The following is a 23,212-nucleotide window of genomic DNA, read 5'->3' as shown; positions in this document are numbered from 1 at the left end:
AGGGTTTTATCCTGTGTTCTGGTAGATCTCAACTTAGGATCATGTTGTGATATAGGAATACCAGTATCTATGAGTCACAACTTGGATAAATGAAGAACCCAAATTACTGTTCAGATTTATTCTATATATTATCACTAGTAGCAATGATTTGTCATATCATAGGTTTAGTAATATGACATTGTATCATGTGTTCTATGATACCATATGCTAAGAAGAGTCAAATAGATATAGAGTATCAATTCTTGCTTGTTCATCTTTATTGATGCTGCTAGATATGATATCTGTCTGTATGATTATCAAGTTAAGAGGGAGTGTTAAGTTTGTAATGATGATAAGCCACAGGTTTGAGTGTATAGATCGCACTTAATCTTCTCCATCTTAAATATCATATGAATGGCATTAAGTATATTCCAATACATCTCTTGTGATAGGCGGCAACTTCTAAAGATTGATTGATATTTTATGCTAACTTAACAGTTGTGTTAGTTGCTGATTAAGTGTTAACCATTCTTGCAAATCGCCAATTTCTGGGAGAGGGTATTTGTGCCGACTTAGGAAGGGTCATGTCCCTTTGAGGGACCTAGCCGTAGTCATGATATTTAGGGAGGGTATTGTTGTAGTTTTGACAAATACATTAAGTCTGCTCCCTCAAGCAACAATATCCAATCGATCTATTGCAGAGATAAAACGACTTTCAGTTCAAGATAAAAGCAAACAACTCCTTCATAATTCAGTTTATAAAGAAGTTCATTTGAGCAATCTAGAATAGATCACAAGTATGAGGAAAGGTACAGAGCTTGCAGAACCTTTACACTTTGCTGCTAGATTTTTTTAAAGATTATTTAAGTAACCTTTCTCAAATCCAACTAAGACAATAAGAGTTATAAGGGGGGCTTGGTTTGTCTGCCATAACATCAACTTCTTCAAAAAAGACATGTTGCTTTTGGTGTGGTTCATTTGTAGTGTGAAATATACTTTACTATGAGTGGAAGTCCACACATGTAACTCAATTAAGTTGCGAATACCTAGAAATTTTACATTTAACTTCTTTTGGCATATCATGATGGAGATTCTATAATTTGTGTAGGATTTGAATACTCGTTAACTAAATAAAGATGAGAGTGCTGGATTAAATGTATGTGAAGTGGGTATATTAATTCATAAAATTTACCTTATGTTAACAACAGTTTAAAGGTGTTATGTCCATTCTGGATTTGCATCTAGAATCAAATTATGAATTGTAGCAATAAGGAGTGATAATAATAATAAAGCCATTCAATTATATGGGCCAAAGTTTGTAACTATACTTGAGTATATCTTGTACACTTTTTTATCTAATAAACACTATGCAAATAAACAATAAATAGAACAAAAATGTATACAAAAGATCATATTTGCATAATAAAGAACACACTGCCAAAGCTGGTGACCAAAAAGTATTTGAAGCAATATGAGATAATTTCATTTATTGATTTTGTGCATAGCATTAGAATTCCAGCTTTCCATATCTCATCATTCTTCACCTTTCTTACATACATTTGTATAATTCGTAGTGTTTTACTTTTAATATCCTTCCGTGTTTATTTTCATAATTCATTATAGGTTGACTAATAGAAATTATGTGCTTATAATGTGTACCTCACGTTTCAGAAATTTTTTCTCTATCTTTATCCCTTTATAAAGGTGTTATGTCCATTCTTTATAGAGGTGTTATAAAGGGATTCACTGTGTATCCCTTTATACATTCATTTACACTCCTGGAATTCAATGTGGCCTCACTTTGGGAAAATGCATCATAAACAATATCGGCATTTGAAAGTGAATTATCTATCAGAATTTAACGGTTGATACTTAACATATTTCTCGGCAAATACCTTCAGAATTTACAAAAACACTCTGTTTTCTCAAACTTATTTGTAAAATGCCAAGGTTTGTTTTGGTTGTGCCATCCGTTCTGGATTTTACCAATTCCTCTCCATCTGGAGTGTTAGGCAAGTGGAACCCAAGTGATTTCTCTGCTGGTTTTCTCTCATTTAGGTAGAGTCACCTTATGCTCTCGCGGGTTTCCAATCAGACTTGTTCAACATCCTTAATGCCCCACTGTAATAATATTTCTCCTTATTTCTCCACTTAGCCTTCGGAGAATGAAAGGCTAAGAACTCCATTGAGGGTCCAAAAGATGGGGAACATTACACCTACGCAATTTACAAAATTGAGTATATTCATCTGATCTCACAAATGGTTTAGATAATACACAAAATTATAGAAACCACTTGAACTTCCCAAACAATTGCTAAATTTGGGGTTCTTTAGCTAAGTTATATAGTTTGATAACATTACATTCATGAATGAAGTTCCCCATTTAGATGTTCCAAGCCTTCATATTGAGCAATGGAGAAGTCGCTATTTTGGATTGCTGTTTGTTTGTCTAGATACTATTCACATGTTTGTTGCATGTGCCAAAATATTTAAGTCTTGCATTTGTTCTTGTTGTCTCTGAACCTAAGCTCCCATAATCTTGTCACTCATCTTCAGTTTCTCCTTGTTATAACAGTTTTGAATGGCTGCCTCATCCTCATGTGTCTTTTTTGAGATTTTCAGTTATCTAATCTTTCTTTGCTTTCCACTCTTTGCCACTCAATGCAATTCATATCTTCATGCAAAATGAACCAATTCAAAAAGTGTGGACCTACTGTTGTTGCTATTGGCTGGTAGCTTTAGATTTCCCTAACGTAGTAGTCTTGGCCAAATTTATCTCCCACTGTGTTCAGAGTATGAGAGTCAATCATTGTAATGCCATCTCTTGTTTTAATTTCTCATATGCTTTCAATTTGAATATTGATTCAACAATACAATCTACATCAGAAAGATGCCTGGTATTACTAACTTTTTCAGGATTTACGATGAATTCTTACTTTTAATTACTAATAACAGAAATTGCATTACATTGTACTTAACAGCTATTTGTCATTGTGTTCCTTTTATATACCCAGTTTATTTATTTTCCATTTTCATTTTTTCTATTCCTAAGTGGTTTTATTTGCATACCACTGCTTTGAGCAACATTTGGAGAATTCGTAGCTTACCTTTTAAATAATCATACTTCTCACGCACAGCTTTAAAGCATTTGGTTTTCTTTCTTGTAGCTACTTTTGATCATCTATCTTCAGTCTCCAAATATTTGCAGGTGAAATGTGGAAAATTTCAATTGTGCCCTACGTGTGCCAAAATTTATACCTTAAATATTTAATACTTTGGTTGCTTAATTCATGAACACTTCACACTCAACTCATCCAAAGAAATCTTAAAACTTTCAATTTTAATGCTTTCTGTAGATCAGTTTTCAACTGAGATCAACAAATCTTCACTTTTTTTCCCAATCAACTACAGGAATTCTGCTAAGAATCTGTGGTAGTAGCTATTATTGGTCTCACAAACATTGGGAGGAATGGTGAAATGTCCAGAATTTTGTTTTCATTGATTAAATTACTGGACCTTTGAGTACATATTTCCTGCTTCAAACATCCTTGGCTAATTCTAATTCAAGAGTGTAAGACCACATAATTAAAGACTAAAGAATAATTGGAATTCAGGAATCTTGAAAAATGTCATAATCATTTTTCATTTCCTTGGAATTTAATGCCTGTAGATTTATGCACTTTTCTGAATGCTATAATTCATACAAAAGGAATAAAGGCAATAAGTTGTGTTTAAGGGAATATAAATGTTATTGAGTCCCATATAACTAGCAGTTAATTTTCCAGATTTTTGGATCTTCATATTTTGGTTGTTTAGTCTGTTTATTTCTTCTACTTTAACTAATTTGGTTCCAGTGGATTTAATGCTCATTTTGAGAGTGTTAGAATTTTTTTTACCTTGAAACTAGAGTCAATCATTTGATATGGAATTAACATCTATTTTGTTGTATGATCAAAAACAAAAATTGGCTTTTTTGATTGAGTGAAAGCCAATTTTAAAAATCGGTAGTATTTGAATCTTTCATTTGTTTTTCTTACATTTGTAGAGATTAGTTCTTATTGTCTCCACAAGAAAAGAATTTTTCTTTCTAGAGAATTATAAATTTGGCTACTCTTTGATTTCTTGGCATTTGTTTCTTTATGTGGCTCTTGGGGGGCCTACCACCATGTTGTTTATAGCTAGAATATACTTCCAGGTTGGAATTCTTTTAGTTTTTCTTGTAGAAGCTGTAGTTAGTTAAGCTACAGGTGATCACAAAAATGAAAGAAAATGTTTATCCATGTTCTCAGGAATTGCAATAAGTTTGTTGATTATTGCATGGCATCCATTTTTAAGGATTGATGGACTGTCCATTTCTACAATGCTCAGGTCTTTCCTATTTCTATTTTATATTTGTTAGTAAGCTATATCATTTTTTTATGTGCCAACATAATACTTCAATGAAAGTTCGATTTGATTCTTTAATTGATGAAAATACGTCTTATTGTTTATTATTAATGAAATTGCAAAGTAGCAAATCTATATGGAATGTTCTAGTCTGTTGTGTGTGCGTGCATTGTGCATGCACACTTGCATTATATAATTTATAGCACATCAGTAAAATGTTTCTGAATAAGTATTAATTTATTTTGTGAAGTAAAATATAAACCTTATAATAAATTATGCACACAATATTGATCTACCCATAAAACTAAAATACTATAAATAAATAATAATTAGAGGAGAACATATCAGCGATTGTATATAGAGCTGAAATCATAAATGTGGCATGGTAATATGTAGAAAAATAAACATCTTAAGGGTATTGAAATAAATAAAATTTTGAATCATATACATATTATACTAGTCTACAAATATATCAGTTGGGAATCTATACAGTGATTGGAGTCATGAGTTGTGTTGTTAATTAATACATTGTTGCGGAGCGATGGGATGATTTCTTCTTTAATTCCAGTCCATGTCTGCTGTTGCTGGAAGTTGGTGAACACACAAAATGCATAATATTTTGGTTTTTTCTAGCCGCTAAGAGTTTTGTGATTCAAAAAGTCAAAAAATTGACTTCAAAAACATGTCGAATGTTTGAATTCCCAGAGCTGCATTACGGGTTTTGGTTTTGGCCATTCTTTGATGGCCTTGATCTCTCTTCATCAATGCTCACTCTTTTTGCATTAATCTTATGTCCTAAGTAAAGAATTTCCTTTAGCCCGAATTCAGATTTTGAAATCTTGGCATTTAATGATTCCGTTTCTAGGATATTTAGGACCTCTTCAATATGTTGTAAATGTTCTTCCCATGTTTCACTACATATGAGTATGTCACCAAATAATATGAGGAGAAATTTCCTTAATTGTTGTCTAAAAATATGGTTCATGCATGATTGAAAAGTAGTAGGAACATTAATGAAACCAAATGAGAAAAACTACAAATTCAAAATGTTCGTAGTGGCATTTGAAACCTATCTTTGGGAGGACTACAAATTCAAAATGTTCGTAGTGAGATATCGAAGAAGTCCTAAATATCCTAGAAACATAATCATTATATGGCTAGATCTCAAAATGAGAATTCGGGCTAAAGGAGATTCTTTACTTATGACATAAGATCAATGCAAAAAAGAGTGAGCGTTGATGAAGAGAAGATCAAAGCCATCAAAGAATGGCCAAAACCAAAAACCCCAATGCAACTCTGGGAATGTTCTTCCCATGTTTCACTATACATGTGTATGTCATCAAAGAATGAGGAGAAGTTTGCTTAATTGTTGTCTAAAAATATGGTTCATGCATGATTGAAAAGTAGTAGGAGCATTAATGAGACCGAATGGGAGGACTACAAATTTAAAATGTTCGTAGTGGCATTTGAAAGCTGTCTTTGGGACATCTTCCTTCCTCATTCTGATTTGGTGATATCTAGATCTTAGATCAATTTTTGGAAAAAAATTGAGCATCACGCAATTCGTCCATTAGTTCATCTTTCCTTGGAATTGGGAATTTGTTCTTGTTAGCTTTACTATTGATGAATTCTTAGAGTTGCGTTAGGGTTTTTGGTTTTGCCCATTCTTTGATGGCCTTGATCTTCTCTTCATCAACGATCACTCTTTTTGCATTGATCTTATGTCATAAGTAAAGAATCTCATTTAGCCCAAATTCGTAGTTTGAAATTTTGGCATATAATGATTTTGTTTCTAGGATATTTAGGACCTCTTCTATATGTTGTAAATGTTCTTCCCATGTTTCTCTGTATATGAGTATGTCATCAAAGAACATGAGGAGAAATTTCCTTAATTGTTGTCTAAAAATTGGTTCATGCATGATTGAAAAGTAGGAGCATTAATGAGACTGAATGGGAGGACTACAAATTCAAAATGTTTGCAGTGGCATCTGAAAGTTGTCTTTGGGACATCTTCCTTCCTCATTTTGATTTGGTGATATCCTGATCTTAGATCAATTTTTGGAAAAATATCGAGCACCATGCAATTCATGCATAAGTTAATCTTTTCTTGGATGTGGAATTTATTCTTGATAGATTTTTATTTAAGGCTCTATAATCAATGCACATTCTCATAGTTCTGTCCTTTTTCTTGACAAGTACTATTGATGAGGCAAATGGATTGTTGCTTGGTTGAATGTGTCCCATCTCTAGTAATTCTTTAATGGTCTTCTTGATTTCCTCTTTGTATTTATGGGGATGTTTATAAGGGGTGGTTATGACTGGTTTGGCCCTTTCCTCTAACTCTATGGAATGCTCAAAACTTCTTTTGGGTGGTAGATTGAGAGGGATATCTCCAAAAACCCTCTTGTGTTTCTTTAGGATGGGACGCATATCTACATGAACCATTGGATCATTATTGGATGATTTTTCAAGAATGATACATTGTGCTATCCATTCCCCTTGATCATTTCTAAGATGAATGTTCCTAACTAGGATTTCTTGAGAACCTTTAACCATAGTTCGCATACTCGGACTTGGAGAATGCTTAGCAAGCCCAAAATTCATCCTAACTAGGATTTCTTGAGAACCTTCAGCCATAGTTCGCATACTTGGACTCGGAGAATGCTTAGCAAGCCCAAAATTTTCAACTCGACAAAAAATCGACATATACTCGAGAAAAACTTGTCAGAAACTCGACAATTGAGAAAGTGCTAAAAACTAAAATCTCTTAAAGAAACATATATTTTTTGTAGAATTCAATTAAAAAATGTATTAAATTAGAAATTGACTTCTCAATAGAGAAAATACATAGTTTTATAGTACTAACATCATGTGAGAAACACATCTTAATCAACAACTTACCTACATCAACATTTTTACCTATATTTTTTTACATCTATAAAAATGCGAGAGTTAAACTTGAGAGTGCTCGCCTAGCAAAAACAATCGAGAGTACTCGGCAACTTTGAGAGTACTTGTAGAGTTTGTAACCTATGGTGTTAGCTATTTGCAAGTGCTTATAGGATTCTCTCTTTGGGCATACGGTAAGGTAGTGTGTATGACCACGTCAGGCGCACGTGGTATAGTCAATAATAGATAGGTCGTATGATCAGAGTAGTTCATAAGGTTAGAGTAGGTTGTATGATACATCAAGAATAGTCTGGCGCATATACGGAGGGATGGAGAGGGTCGTACAACTAGTGAGGAGGTGACCATATGGTGAGGGATTAGTAGTGTATGTGATGTAAATATTATCATTGATGTCAAAGGAGAAAATAAGTGCGTCACTAATGTCAAAGGAGACTAAGGCTGATTATACAAGAAGTTATTAAAGACCATATTATAGGAGTCATGTTAGAATATTTGCACACAACCATAGTATGTATCTACGATCTATGAAGAATTTTGTGAAATATGCAAGGCTCAATGATTAACAAGACAAGATTCAGACAGTGACACAAAGAAATATTAATAATCTGTTTACCTTATTGCAAATTTCCTTGTTTACACAGATTATTTTATACACAGTGATTATTAAAGAATATGTAAGCGGAGTATTTTAAAGCTACAGATTTACACATATATATACAGATTTATTTATCTGTTAGATTAAATTGAAAATAAGAGATTGAAGGATATAATGTACATAAGGCAATTATCCCAGTCAGCATATCGTGAAGTAATATTTTCACAACACTGAATTTGAAGAGAAACAGAGGATATGATGGAGGAAAGGAGAAATGATAACATTTGTATATGCAACATTAGTGATGGTATATTGACATCGAGCAAATAAATTGGGAATCTGTATAATAAACGGTGGCATATTCATGTACAGATATATACACATACAGTGTATACACAACTTAACCCTTGTGAAAGTATCGAACTACATGTTTTATATTAATAGAAAATACATGTGGAGGTATCACATACTGAGTAGTAGTGCCCAGTTATCCATACTTTTCAGAAATGAGGTCAAATAAGAGTTTATGGCAAATAAACATCTATAGCAATAACATATGCAGCATCAATAGTATACAAACAGCAACAAGTAGTAGCAACCATGCCACAAACAACAAGGATCGTTGTATGAAATAGTGATATCTTCACATGAGCAAGCCAGCAAACAAATAACGTCTGCCAAATATTAAATAATCTGACTGATCCATGTAGACTGTATAGGTGCAGAAATACGACGATATTTTTCAAAGGTAACAATCAAATAGCTTGGAAGATTTCATGTCATAACGGTGAAGGTTTGAACAGGGGCAATAGAGATGAACTTAGATGGCACAGGATCTGGCTAAAGACATACCTACAATCACGATATGGGAATATGTTGGCTATAGTGATCATGTTTGTAAGCCTTGACAAGATAATGTTACCACTGGTGTGAAGATATGTATACCATGACTGAGATGGAAGTTCAGATGCAAATAATTTAATGATAATAAAGCTCAATACAAGTTGCTGACAGAGCACTAATACATGTCGTATCGGGCATATCATACAGCAACAGTTAAAATGATGAGATGGAAAAACATGCCAGATATTCAGAGGAGCCACCGAGGATTGTGAGAGATGAAAGTCATTAAATGAAGATTTCAATGTCTACATACTTTGATTCATACAGGACAGGCAAGCAATAGAATGAGCATATCATGCCACGCAGCAAAGTATACAATAGGAGAAGACGGTGATGGAAAACTGAAACAAAGGCCTATGACCATAGGCATGGTCGACAGTAGCAGCAGGGATATATTCGATCAGCAAAATCCATTAACATTGGCTAGGAACATTGAACAATATATGAACTAATGATGAACATATCCAATGGTTGAATATGATCCATATCATCTTGAATACATAGAAGGAAAAATCAAACACGTCACATAAAATACGTACATATTTTATAGAAAAGGTGATAAAGATGAGTAGGTCTCAAATCACAGAGAGACATGCGAGAACCTTAAGGATGATTATCAAAGCATGTTGTTCTTGTCGATAATATACTGATGTGTGCGTTGGAAATTAATATGACAGGTTTTATTAGTGGGAGTGATATAAGGAAAAACAATAGCCAATAAAGACAAACTCAAATTAATTATAATAATAGAGTGAAGAAGTGCAATTATTTAAGGAGGAAGAGTCACTTGTTTTTATTTTGAAAAGTCACATCTAAATGGCAAATATAAATATGAATTATTTCATTTTGCAAGAAAAAATGAAAAAAACTGAAATGGAATAAAAAAGGGAAGTGTGTGGAGATTGAATAAAAAGAAGAGAGAAATCAGAATAATGTAAGTAGTGAAAATGAATAGAATAGAGATGTGTGCGGAAGAAAGAAAGAATGTGTGAGAAGTAAGCATATATAAGAAGAGTAAAAAGAAGTGTGAAAATAAATAAATAAATAAATAAATAAATAAATAAATAAATAAATATATATATATATATATATATATATATATATATATATATATATATATATATTTTCAGACTTTTAGATCTGATATATATTTATATTGAAGAAAAGTAACACAAGAAAGAAGAGCACTATTAAAAAGAAAAATATATTTCAGTATATATGTCAGATTGTGCTGGTTTCTTAAAAGAAAATATTTCTATTTGAGAATATGACTTAAAATAAGAAACAATAGCTGTGTACTGAAGTCAAAAGATTCATACAAACATAAGAAGAAGAATTGTGTGTGAAAATTATCCATCATTAGCTGAGTAAGCAATATTGCCAAAGTGGAACAAAAGTGTGTGCGTAGTGGGTTGGTGCTCATGAGGACAACAGTGGGGTTTGGAGCTTCTAGTAGGTTGGAGCCTGTGAAGTGTGGGAGGGGGAGCGTCCACTAAGTTGGTGCTCATAAACATAGAGGTCGTAGCCTCTGGTAGGTTGGAGCCTATAAACCAATTTGTAAAAGATCAAGTTTATATAAGAAAACATATTATTTTTTGTGGTTTTCTCCCGCATTGGGTTTCTACGTAAATCTTTGTGTAATTGTGTTCAAATGCATAATTGCTTATTTTAATGTTTAATGATATTAAGGCATTTTTTTAGATTAAAGTTTAAAAAAGGAAAAAGTTGTTAATATACTGATTCACCCCACACACCCTCCTCCCCTTAGTATATTCACGTGCTCTTCAGTATGGTGAAGTTGATTTTGGTCCTACAATTGTTGGGCCTGTATGTTGGGTGTTGTGCCAAGGGATGAAGCCATCGTACGATGATGTAATTGGGTGTAGCGATGGGGTTTGTGGGCCCTGCCAAAGGCAAGTAACAATCATCTACACATCAAACATCCAATGCTAACTATATAGTGATTTGCCACGATGGACATAATATATGGTACATATAGGAGAGATTTGCAATTTGTCACTGAAACAGAATACGGTAGGATTGAAACCCACTGAAAGTGCACAAGCCAAGTAGGGAAGGTCTTTCACTTTCGAAATGGCGGCAATAGCAAAATTCCAGAATTCACAAATACAAACAAATCAAGTCACATACCTAAACAATCCAACCCGATGGACATATATACTCGTCAGAGGAGAACTCATGAGGTAGAAACTAAGTGTCGATACATGACATGACAAATACCTATGAATAAATAAAAAATAGGAATTGGCCTTGAGATATGCTAAATCAATCGGTCCTACATAGAAAGTTTTATTAGTTTTTATTTTAGGACAGGGACATTACATAAGAATACGTTCTATTTTATTGCAAGATAAGATATTGGGAGAACCATCAAGTGATTATCCATAGTGAAATGTCCTAAAGAGTCAATCCAAGACATTCCTAGGATGATATCATTTTGTAATTTCACCACATAAAAGTTTTCCTTTATTTTCTGATTATCTAGGGTGAGCTCTAATTGGAGAATGATCTTTGTACATAGGTCAATGGTGCCTTTACCCATCATCTCTTTGAAGCCTTTGAATTTTTTAGTCTTCAATCTTTTCTTTTGTACTAGGTCTTTACTAATGAAATTGGAGGAAGCTCCTATATCTACTAATGTAATCACCCTTTGAGCGTTTAATGTCCCTTAGACATGAAAAGGTCTCTTTCCACTTTCTTGAGTAACAACAGCTAATGGTCCATATTCTTTCTCATCAATATTTATTTTTTATTAGGTGCCTCATCCTCATTTGCTTCTTGTATTCTATGTAATTGTCCTCTTTTACATTAGTGGTCTCGTGCCGAAGGTTCTTTACATTTTAAACACAACCCTTAGATAAATCATCCTTGTTTTTTTGTGCTTCCTTCCCTCGACATTGGTGTAGAGGACCCCATTGTTCTTTACAAAAGTAACATGTTTTACCTCAATTGTCTCTTTTTGATCTTTCATGTTTATTTGGTGTCTTCGGTGGGTATATTTTAAATCTTTCCTTAGATGCATTATATTCCACTTTTGTAGCCTTTTGAATGACTTCTTCCATTGTCTGAGGTTCTAAGGGGTTGACTATGTTTTTAATGGAATCTTTTAGACCTTCAACAAGTAATTATGTAACCCTCCTTTGGGATAGGTTAGAAACCATGACGGAAAGCTTTTGGAAATCGAACGTAAACTCTTCTATTGACCCATGTTGCATTAGATGGGTGAGTTCTTTTAAATACTACTCAAGTTGTACTCGATCAAACTATTTGATAAGTTTTTGAGAGAATTTTTGGTAAGAAATATTTTGATAGCCTCTGGAGAGAAGTTTGTAGTGCCATCATTCATGTGCTACCCCTTCCAAGTGGAGTATGGCGAATTGGAAGGCATCTTCTTCAGTCATTGTGCTAAGAGTAAAAAAGGTGTTTAATTTTTGCAGCCATGCATAGGCTGTCATTTTTCTTGACCCCTCAAAAGTTGGAAGTATCACTTTGTTCACCTTGTGTTTAAGATCTTTATTTATGTATCTCCTTGTTCTTTTAGGGGCCTCATGTCTCTAACCCTCATAGCATTCTGCCAATGTGATGAGCTCCCTAATTTTAGGTTCAAGGCTCTCATAGGCCCTTGCATTTTCTATTGTGCTATGGGTAGGTTGATCTATGCCATCCTCTTCTATTGACATTTCTTCCCTTAGTAGGAAAGGATGTTTGCAAACTCTGGAGGATGATGACTCATTATTTTCTAGATGGTTTGAACTTATATTGATTCCTTGGGAAGGTTATTTATGAGATTATTGATGGAGTTTCCCATGTTTTGAAAAGCCTTTAGTAGGGCTTGATTGGATTTACCTAATCTTTCATTTTGACTTTTAAGGGTTTGGTTTGTTTGTTCCTCAAAAGCTCTTAGCTCTTTGGCCATTTTGTTCATGGTGGCCATTTTCTCCTTTCTTTGATAAGTTTGCATAGATTGCTATTCATAGGATCGGAGAACTATGCTTTGATACCACTGTAATGTCCCTAGTCCTTTGGTCAAAATTCCATGATCTCCTGGCTAATGAACTTACAACATATGTTAGTAATCCAAACTAGATACATATAAAATAAGACATTATCTAAATATTGCAATTTATATGCTAATATAAAATCCTAATTCCCAATTAATATCCTTTCTTAAGCAGAGGTTGTGATCAGAAACTTAATTCTTGGGGAGTGCTTCCTGAGGCTCTAGTATTAGAACAACTCATTAGTAAGTTCCATCTCCTCGTAGGACATCCTCTTTACAAGTCCTTATGGATAATTGTATTGAAATATGTATCCTTTGTAGGAGAGTTTTTTACTCAACCTAGAATTTATGAATTACCAAACAGGTATATTCATCATTTCATATGCATATGACTAGTCCTTACAGTATATTGACCTTCAGAGATGTTCAACTGCTTCCTTGCTTCAATGCAACACTTTTCTATAGAGTATCACTATTAAAGCCCTTCAAAGATCCTTGGACCTCTTCCTTTGTTCTTAATGGAATTATAAAGAGTTCTTTATCACTAGAGCTTTTATTATTTAATCCTGAAGCCTTACCTGTAATGTTCCCGTTATAAAATAAATCATTAATCAAACTATTGTTAATGGGCCAATTGATTTAATATATCTCTGCCCCATTTTTGTTTTGATTCCGTAGTTTGTGTCACCGTCAACTATCTTTGTACACCCTCAAAAAGTTTTTCCCAATGGGTATTTAAGCACAAGTTGTAGGTAGTCATTAGGTATGTGATTTGATTATACTTCTTGTGCTGCGAATTCCTGTTGGGATTCTTTGTTGTTCGCCATTTCGAAAGTGAAAGATCTTCCCTATTTGGCTTGTTTCCGGTTTCGGTGAGATTCAACCCTCACCCTATTCCGTCGCTTGTGATACTTTGCTTGGATCTAGCAAATCGAAGCACCTTCATTTTGTGAATTGGAGAAATCACTGTGTTTAAATTGATCAATTCTCTGTTGTGTAAACGGGTAATTCAATCTCTTTTTTATCTGCATTTTTACTCTCGTTGTTTCACCACCCTTACCCCTACTCCATTACCTTCAACTCTGTCCATCACTTGTAGGACCTAGGCATTTCCCTTCAGGCACACCGTACGGTCGAGGCATCCCCCCCTTTAGGCACACTGTATGGCCAAGAGTTCCACCCTATGTACAACCTTACTTGAACTCAACATACAACCAACTTACCAGGCCACCATACGACCTACTTAGTCTCCCACCATACAGCCCACTATTTCATCGTACGGCCATACAATCCCATGACATCAACCTCCCTCTCCGTACGCCAATCCTTCCATACCGTACGGACCTGTTATTATACCGTACGACCTCCCCTCATTGCATTGTAGCCACCGTACTAGCATACAGTCATCATATGATTGACAACTCTGGTAAAAGGTTGATAGTCTCTTGGTAGGGTTGCGATAGAAGGGCAACGAAACATTACATTGCCTAGGTTGAGAATACAGATTTGGTAGTTGAATCAATTATTTGGATAATGTTTGGTTTTCTTTTATATTTTAATGATAGTCTTCTTATCTATTTGTCCAACACATTTTATGTATCCCAAATCTAATTGTTAATGTTCCTTGTATGTAGTTGTTGTCTCAAGACTACTCGTTGTGCTTGAGAATTGTTGTTTCTCTGACCTTTGGTTATAACCCTGGAATGTGTATGTTTGTGGTTCTAAGATGATGTTGTTTGGTATTACTTCCACGTTGGATGCTAACTCCAGAAAATGATGGCTCCTATTAGATCGTTATGGTAACCCCTCTCTCTCTCTCACTGATGGGGATATCTCTTGATGCCGAGACTTATTGTCTTGTTTGTACTGGCTTAGTAAAGATTATGTTGGTTTTCTTGGATCAGCTGGAAATGTATTAATACTGCCATAATATTTGGTATGTGTTTTCTAAATGACAGTGTCCTTGTATTTATATGAGGAATAAACCAAGAGTAGAGACATGTCCCTTCATGGGACATGTCTATTCATCAATATGATCTAATATGATTGAAAATTTAATTATATATATATATATATATAATTTTAATTAATTTCTCTTTGGTCTCACAGGTTTATCCTACTCTAGCATCCAAAACATCAACACTTCCTCTTAGCTAGCTAGGATAAACACAAGACATGTACTACACTATTGGTCATATTAGGTATGGAAAATTTTATGATATATTTGATCACAAGATATCCATCATTTTGATATTACATTTGATATCATGAGTCTTGGTCTCCCAGAATATCAACATTCGATATTCACCAAGTACTCAAAAGTTTTTGATATCACATCTGATATCAAGAGTATTAGTCTCCCAGAATACATGATATTCATCAATTACTCAAAAAAATGTTTGATATCATGTCTAATATCAAGAGTATTGGCCTCCCAGAATATCAATGATATTCACAAAGTACTCAAAATAAGGTTTGATATTACATCTGATATCAAGAGTATTGGCCCCCCAAAATATCACTGATATTCACCAAGTACTCAAAATAAGGTTTGATATCACATTTGATATCATGAGTATTGGCCTCCCAAAATATCAATGATATTCATTGAGTATTCTTTGAATAATGGCCTCCCAGAATGTTGAGATGCAAGACATTCACCATATACTCAATTTTTTGATCTCATAATACAAGTGATTGTAAGATCGTTACCTTACAATAACTTCTGCAAATACAAGTGACATCATTTGGAAGTTGACACTTTGTCATGATGTACACAGGGGGTAGGCCCATTAAAATCACATAGTCGCGAGAAATATTCCTTAATCATAATCCTCTTGTTTGATAGAATTTATTGATTAGTAAGAAATCCATCTCAAAATGGTTTACTGCCTCTTAATCAAGATGATCGAGATCACCGAAGGTTGACTGAATTATATCATCCATTTGCTCCCTCTCTTTCAAAGTTGCCTGAAATGTCAGCCTCGCTCTAAATCAATCTCCCTTTTTTTTGTTTTGTTTTGTTTCTGCAAGATCATTCTCAAAGGAAAAGATCAAGGTACATAGCTCTTATAGTGTGTATAGAAATAACAGAATAATAAGAGAGAGACTACAATGATTATATAAAATAAAAATAAAAATATGAAGAATAATAAATTCTCATTTGTATATCAATATTGTTTTATTTTATTTTTTATTCCGTTAATTTGAGAATGATCCCTATTATTTCAGTATAACTATTGATACATAATAGCTTCGGTAGGATATAAGAATGCCATCAGACTTGATGTTAGTGCTCTTATCATAACTTAGATATACATATAAGAAGTATCATGTGACTTGATGTTCTTAAGAATATTATATTTTTGATGTCACAAGATAGGTGATATCTCTCTTTCAAATAAGGTGAACTTATATATATAAGTCCTCTTTCCTAGCTAAGAGGGAGTACCAATTCATAGTAGCTTCGATAGGATATAAGAATGCCATATGACTTGATGTTCTCTATATTCCTTAATACCACAAGTTAGGTGATGTTTAAATTGAGTTATACTTAGTTATCCTCCCTCACTAAGAGGGAGTGTTGATACATAGTAGCTTCAGTCAGATATAAGGATGATTTCTTGTATTGATATACCTTGGAGACAAAGAAATCAGTGTTGTATTAAATCAAAACTCTATATATCACATTAAGTATACTGAAATCTGAATTTGCAGGTTATATTATTCTCTTGGTAGGGATCGAGAAATGATCTGATATACATGCGTAGAATTGACTAAGCATAGTAATATTGGATGATAATTTGGATCGAGCAACTGATCCATTCACTTTCTATGCAGATCTTCAAATTGCAATAATAAAATTGTTTAAGTACTAACTAATCTGGGTTATGACTAAGTTTGTTTGTTTAAATGAAGAGCGATGCCATGAACAAACATGGCTCCGCATTGTGGAGACATGTCCTTTCATGACATGTCTCTTAGGGTCCGTTTGGTTCCTGGAAGATGACAGGAATTGGCTTTTTCAAAACCCGGATTTGAAAATTTGTGTGTTTGTTTCAAAATTTGCAAAATGGAATTAGCATACATGACTTCCAACTTTGCCTCAAAATCAGGTTTTGCGACTTCTTAAAAAAAGTAGGAATTGAAAATCAAAACCTGGTTTTGTTTTTTAAGGAGTGTAAAAACAATAGATTGGACTACTTTTTGAAATTTACCTTCAACTCCAAGCTTACGCATAAAAATGTGTCTTCACATGCATCTTCCGAGTGAAACAAATGGTTTCAGTAAAATCTCAAAAATTGGAATGAAGATATACAAAACCTTGATTTGGATAAACCAAGGTTTGTACAAATCTGGGTTTTTTAAATTCCACGAACCAAACGGACACTTAGAGACAATACTTATTACCAATATCAAATGCCCAAGAGAGATATAGAAATCAGTTGATATTCTCTTGTTGGAAGTTTGACAATTTGAGTTGCAGATATAAAGTGTAATCAATGTACAATAGTGACAAATCGATCTAAACTTAACATGGTATCAGAGCGGGCAACTCCATGCTTGCTTGTAACAAATCTGCAATGCCGAAATTATCCAATAATTTAACTTTGACTCACATGCGGAAGACTGCATATACTCAGATTTCAGTTTGTATTTCGTGTTTTGTTGGATAAAGATGCCTTGCCGATAGATTGAATAGTCTCATTGGATGATTGTCACGTCGCATAACTACCACATTGAATAAGAACCCAAGGAAATTTCTTAAAGCCATATCCTATGAATGACTCCTATGGTTGAGGAGATACATCTAGAAAACATGGAAGTGTTGAAGATTTCAATTTGTGGAGATTGTTGTCCGTTCCTTGAGACTCTTATTCTTGAAGATAATAAAGATTTAAGGGTGTTGGAAACCTTGCCACCAACATTAAAAATGATAGAAGCTGCTGGCTGTGATGTTCTTATGACATTAGAGGTGTCTGTGGCTTGAGAAACCTCTAGAAGTTGAAGATAGTGTCATGAAGAGTTAGATGAGCTTCCACTCAAAATATTTACTACTGAATGATGTGGACCAAATGTTTTTTTTAGTGAAGCATAGTAATCGGAGAGAATTATCACCACATGAAATGAGCATAGTTCCAAATTTGTCTGTTAGACTATTGATATGAATTATCTTTTGTAATTTAGGTCAAAAGCTGTTTGGAACGGATGGAGTTAATAGTTTTACATATTATCTCCATTTTTAAGGTTGGTTGAGGGAAATTATGACAGCCAAGTTTGGAAGTATTAAAAGGATACTACAAATCGTTGATGGAGCTTGATTCCAATATGCTCGCAGGACTCACCAAATTCGAGTAAATTGATTTCATATGGAGTGAAAAGCAAGGAACTACAAATGATGTGGAGTATGATTGCGAGAGACATAAGGACTCGATCGCATGTCACAGTATAAGGGACCCACAGGTAATCGGATGGGAAATGAACAACATGAAGTTAATATAAATTTCATCAAGTTACCGATTAGATTAAAAGGGTATGCTCTCGTGATAGAGGGAGAAGATAAGGGATATATGAGGATCATTTCAGGATGAGTTCCCTAGTAAACATGAAACTATAGTAGTTAGAGGACTATGATTCATATGATGAAGTTCTATATTGAAGAATGAGGAAAATAAGTTGCTGCCGTGGGGCTTAGTTGGTGTAAATTAACTAGATCAGCTCTTAGAAAAGGTCGTATTGACATTTAGAGGGAGTCTAAAAATTCAACACAAGAAAACTTAGATGAGGAGTTTGAAGGAATGATCTTATGACAAGAAGTCCATTGTAGTATTGAATCCTACACTTTCAGTTGTATGGTAGTCATAATAAATGATAAGAAGTCTCTTGAAATTGGATATCATGATTGAGATTGAAAGATGAAGTCATAGCTTGCCTCTATGAGGCTGAGTTGGTTGCACATAATTTAAGTGGTTATAGTTCTTCTAGAGGAAGAATCAACATCCAAAGAGAGCTTGAATATCCATCACATTCAAATGTTGGACGAGGAAGTTAGAAGGCTAATATCTAACATTCAGAGGGAGTTTGACAATCCTGAAGAATAACCTTGATGAGGAGGTCAAAAGGCTCATGTTTACTTCATGAGCTATTCTTAATGAAGGGAAAACTCAATGTACAATCCCTCTTTATACATTGTTCAGTAGGTTGAGGTAAAATCTCTTATTCCACCCTCTTGGAGTAGCTACGGTGGATCCACCCTTTGATATGGTTCATGGTGTGACACCATGACAACACTACATGCTAGAATTCTTGGTGACTTCATTTGAAATATGTGTTGACTCTATGACTTTAATGGACCTACCAACCTGTGCACATTACGGAAAGGTGACGATCTTCCTGATAATGTATACTTGTATTAAGTATTGTGAGGTGACGACTTTACAACACTCACTATCACGAGGAATATCATTTTAACTTGATATTCACAAAAATGTCTTGATAGTTATCTAATGTTTACTATCATTACAGATATCATGCCGACTTGATATTCATGGAAATATGTTCATAGTTAATAGATATCATGCTGACTTGATATCTAATCATGGTGGATATTATGCTGACTTAATATCCAAGGATATGCCATGATGAGTTATGGTATACATCATTCAACGTGATGTCTGTGCAAATACCATAATCAGGATATTTGGATATCATGCTGACTTGATATCTAATCATGGTGGATATTATGCTGACTTAATATCCAAGGATATGCCATGATGAGTTATGGTATACATCATGCGACATGATTTCTGTTCGAATACCATAACCAAGATATATGAATATCATGCTGACTTGATGTTCAATATACTCCTTGATATCATGAGTGAGGTGATATCTAAATGTTTCATACTTACTATCTCTTGAGCATTTCGATGGATATCATGAGACGTGATACATATTGCAAATGATTATGTTCTTTATGAGATAATCATGGTGAGATGCCATGATATGTTATGATAGATATCATGAGACTTGATGTTAGTGCTCTTATCATAACTTAGATATACATATAAGAAGAATATGATGTGACTTGATGTGTTTAAGCATTTAATTTTTTTGATGTCACAAGATAGGTGATATCTATCTTTCAAATAAGGTGAACTTATCTATATATATATATATTTCATCTTCCCTGGCTTAGAGGGAGTATTGATTCATAGTAGCTTTGATAGGATATAAGAATGTAATTTGACTTGATTTCTCTATATTCCTTAATACCACGAGTTAGGCGATGTGTAAATTGAGTTATACTTGTTATCTTCCCTCGCTAAGAGGGAGTGTTGATACGTAGTAGCTTCAGTCAGATATAAGGATAATTTCTTGTATTGATCTACCTTGGAGACAGAGAAATCATTCTTGTATTAAATCAAAACTCTATATATCACAGTAAGTATACTGAAATCTGAATTTGTAGATTATGTTATTCTCTTGGTATAGATCGTGTAATGATTTGATATACATGCGTAGAATTGACCTAGCAATGATTGGGCATACTAATATTGGATCGGAATTTGGATCGAGTAGTTGATGGATCACTTTCTATGGAGATCTTCAAATTGCAATAATAAAATTGATTAAGTAGTAACTAATCAGGGTTATTACTAAGTTTGTTTGTTTAAATGAAGCACCATGCCATGAACAAACATGGATCTATATTGTGGAGACATGTCCTTTCATGACATAAGAAATGCTACCAAAGGTTGTTGATGCTCTTAATGGGGAGGAAATAGAAGGAAATAAGATGGAATTAGCTCTAAATACAACTATTGCAATAGTCAATAATAGATAGTTGGGTCTTATTCATAATGAAAAGGTGAATGATCAAGCCTAGGAGAGATATAGAAATCAATTAATATTCTCTGCTTGGAAGTTCAACAATTCGATTTGAAGATATAAAGTGTAATCAATGTACAATAGTGACAAATATATCTAAGCTTAACAATAATAAATATCTAAATTAAATATATATGAATTGAATATACATGCATATATTTAATTATCTATAGTTATACTTTAATTGAATATATCAACATATTAATATTTATTGTATTTGCAAGAACCAACACATAATCACTAATAATAATACTGTAATTAATATTATATATGCAAGGACAAAATTCATTATCCTATTTACGCAACGAATAACATACCTCCCAATGTGTGTCTACTTCGCTTTACCTATTGCCATGTTGGCCCAAATATCGGTCAGGCTGTGTAAGGTATATGGTATATATATTTTGCCTTATATCTATGTGTGATTTTGCATTCACATAGTGGCCAAGATTTATGTGATGCTTTTCATACTTCCTTCTAGTTTGCGAACATTTCTCTAGCAATACCCTTCAATGAAAAATATACTCGAGCATTGATGATCCTGCGATCTATTCTTGTTTGTATCGTTTATAACTTCAACTAGATATTCATAGCTCTTCAATATGTGAATTGCTTCCTTTAATATATAAATATTTCCGCTAATCTTTTATGTTATTGGTAACTATTGCTTAGTTAATCTTTGATTAGTGTTCTACACTTAAAGAGATTTATCCACTTCTTCATTGCTTTTCTTATACACCCATACGCTGCCTATGTGATCTCATATCTTAATCTATTTTTTTTTCTTGGCTAAGGATCAAATTTATGTATGTATCCCTAATGTCTCATTCTGCTTATATTTGTATAGACATGTTTCGGGCTTATATTGGTGATCATGAGATTGGTAATGTCTAGCTAATGTTATTTAGATCATGAGAAATCCTTTGCATCTCCTATACATGATATATAATTTTAGATATATCTATCCTCATGTCCAGTTAATTATAAACTTGGAGATATAAATTCCAAATGATGAGTTTTCTCGCCTATATAGAAATAATCAATGTTTCATCCCTTGTTAGATCCATACTACTCCCCTATGTATATTCCTATAGCATTGCCTGAATGAAATTACATTTAGCAATGCCTTAATCATATGCTCGTGAATGTTATAGGTGGATGTGTAGTCGTACAGGCAGCTGACTGTGTTGCTGGAAAAGCATAAAATATTTCATGTCTCCTCTTTCGTGCTAGTTCTTTTGGCACCTGGTTAATGTATCTCCACATCCGGATAGATTAACGACATTACTAGCAAAGATGCCTGCTAGTCACAAGGGAAGATTTGTCTTGAGTTTGTCATTTAATGTATTAAAACACTTTAATAAAGTTGCTTTATGTTTCAAAAAAGTCATTCACTTTATGAAGTGACTTAAGTGACTAGAAGATGAAGTTGGTGTTTTATCCCACATCTCCTATTCCAGCACTTTTCCCTCACTTTGAGGTTATAAATAAGAGATTCCGTCTTTGGAAAGAACATAACGAATACATGTTATGATACAAATTCCAAGGTTGCTTAGATGTGACTGGATTTTTCTAAGGACGAAACCCCTTGAGGAAAAGTGTGCAACTAGAGACAAACCCAGTTCAACACAGTTTACTATTAGATTTTGAGTTCGATTCGAAGATTATATAAGAAGTTGGAACTACATCCGAAGTAAACAGGAAGAGAACTGATCAGTGAATGGTATTGGCTTCTAAAGGATACCAGTTGAAGTGAGTCATCCTTCAAGGAATCAAACACGTCTAGGTTAGAGTTGGTATTATTTTTGCAAAATGTGATTTCCTTCATCTGTGTTTTACATAGTGGCAGCATGCTTTTCCACTAGAGGAGAATATGGGACAGTTGGGCAGGTATCCCTTCACACTAAATCAGTCCCACATTATTATTTGCACGTGAGCGGCATCCTGTAGGATTGAAGGTCGGGCGGAATAGTATAGCAAAGGTGACATTGGAAGTAACTACAACAGAGACTTTGCGTTGCAGTTGGTAACTGGAGAATATATCAGCGTCTTGAAAGGTGATCACGGGGATGGATTTCACTGAGCAATACACGGTTTGGGCACTTAGCATCTGCCATGGCATTATCCGCACCTACAGTATGAGTCGGGTTCCATCAACAGTGTAGAGTTCAGCAACAGGTGGTAGTCGGGTTGAGTACTTGGAATCATTGATAGATTGAGTGGTTGCTGCCCGTTCAAGTCTCTTAGCGACATTCATCATATTCGGGTCTGTTCATCCTTATTCACTCTATAATGTTCATTTTGCTTATTTGATGATATTATAAAGATTGAATCACATCCTCAAACTGTAGCTTTAAGCTTATTGATTTATTGACCTGAATATAAGTTTTTGTATCGAGTCTGTAATCACCTTCTAATTCCGATTTGGTTGAATATACAGGTATCTTGTTTGGCATGTTCATTCCTTAGTATTAACCCCATGAAATAGTATAGTGTTGGGACAGTAATACCTTGATTCTCAAAGAATT

At 34.0% G+C, this 23,212-nt stretch overlaps 1 protein-coding gene across 1 annotated transcript in view; it reads left to right on the top strand.

Moving 5' to 3' along the window:
* Positions 1 to 23,212, top strand: part of LOC149574838 (protein FIP1-like) — a 307,614-nt gene that overhangs the window by 136,148 nt on the left and 148,254 nt on the right. The window contains exon 6 of the mRNA XM_089814675.1: positions 4,269 to 4,347. Coding sequence (XP_089670801.1) covers positions 4,269 to 4,347 — 79 coding nt within the window. The remainder of the gene's footprint in view (positions 1 to 4,268; positions 4,348 to 23,212) is intronic.

Source organism: Cupressus sempervirens, chromosome 2, assembly GCF_028749045.1.
Source record: "Cupressus sempervirens isolate cs-2001-9-10 chromosome 2, ASM2874904v1, whole genome shotgun sequence".
NCBI classification, from domain to species: domain Eukaryota; kingdom Viridiplantae; phylum Streptophyta; class Pinopsida; order Cupressales; family Cupressaceae; genus Cupressus; species Cupressus sempervirens.
The sequence above is the reverse complement of the archived record's forward strand: the minus strand, read 5'-3'. Positions and strand labels throughout refer to the sequence as shown.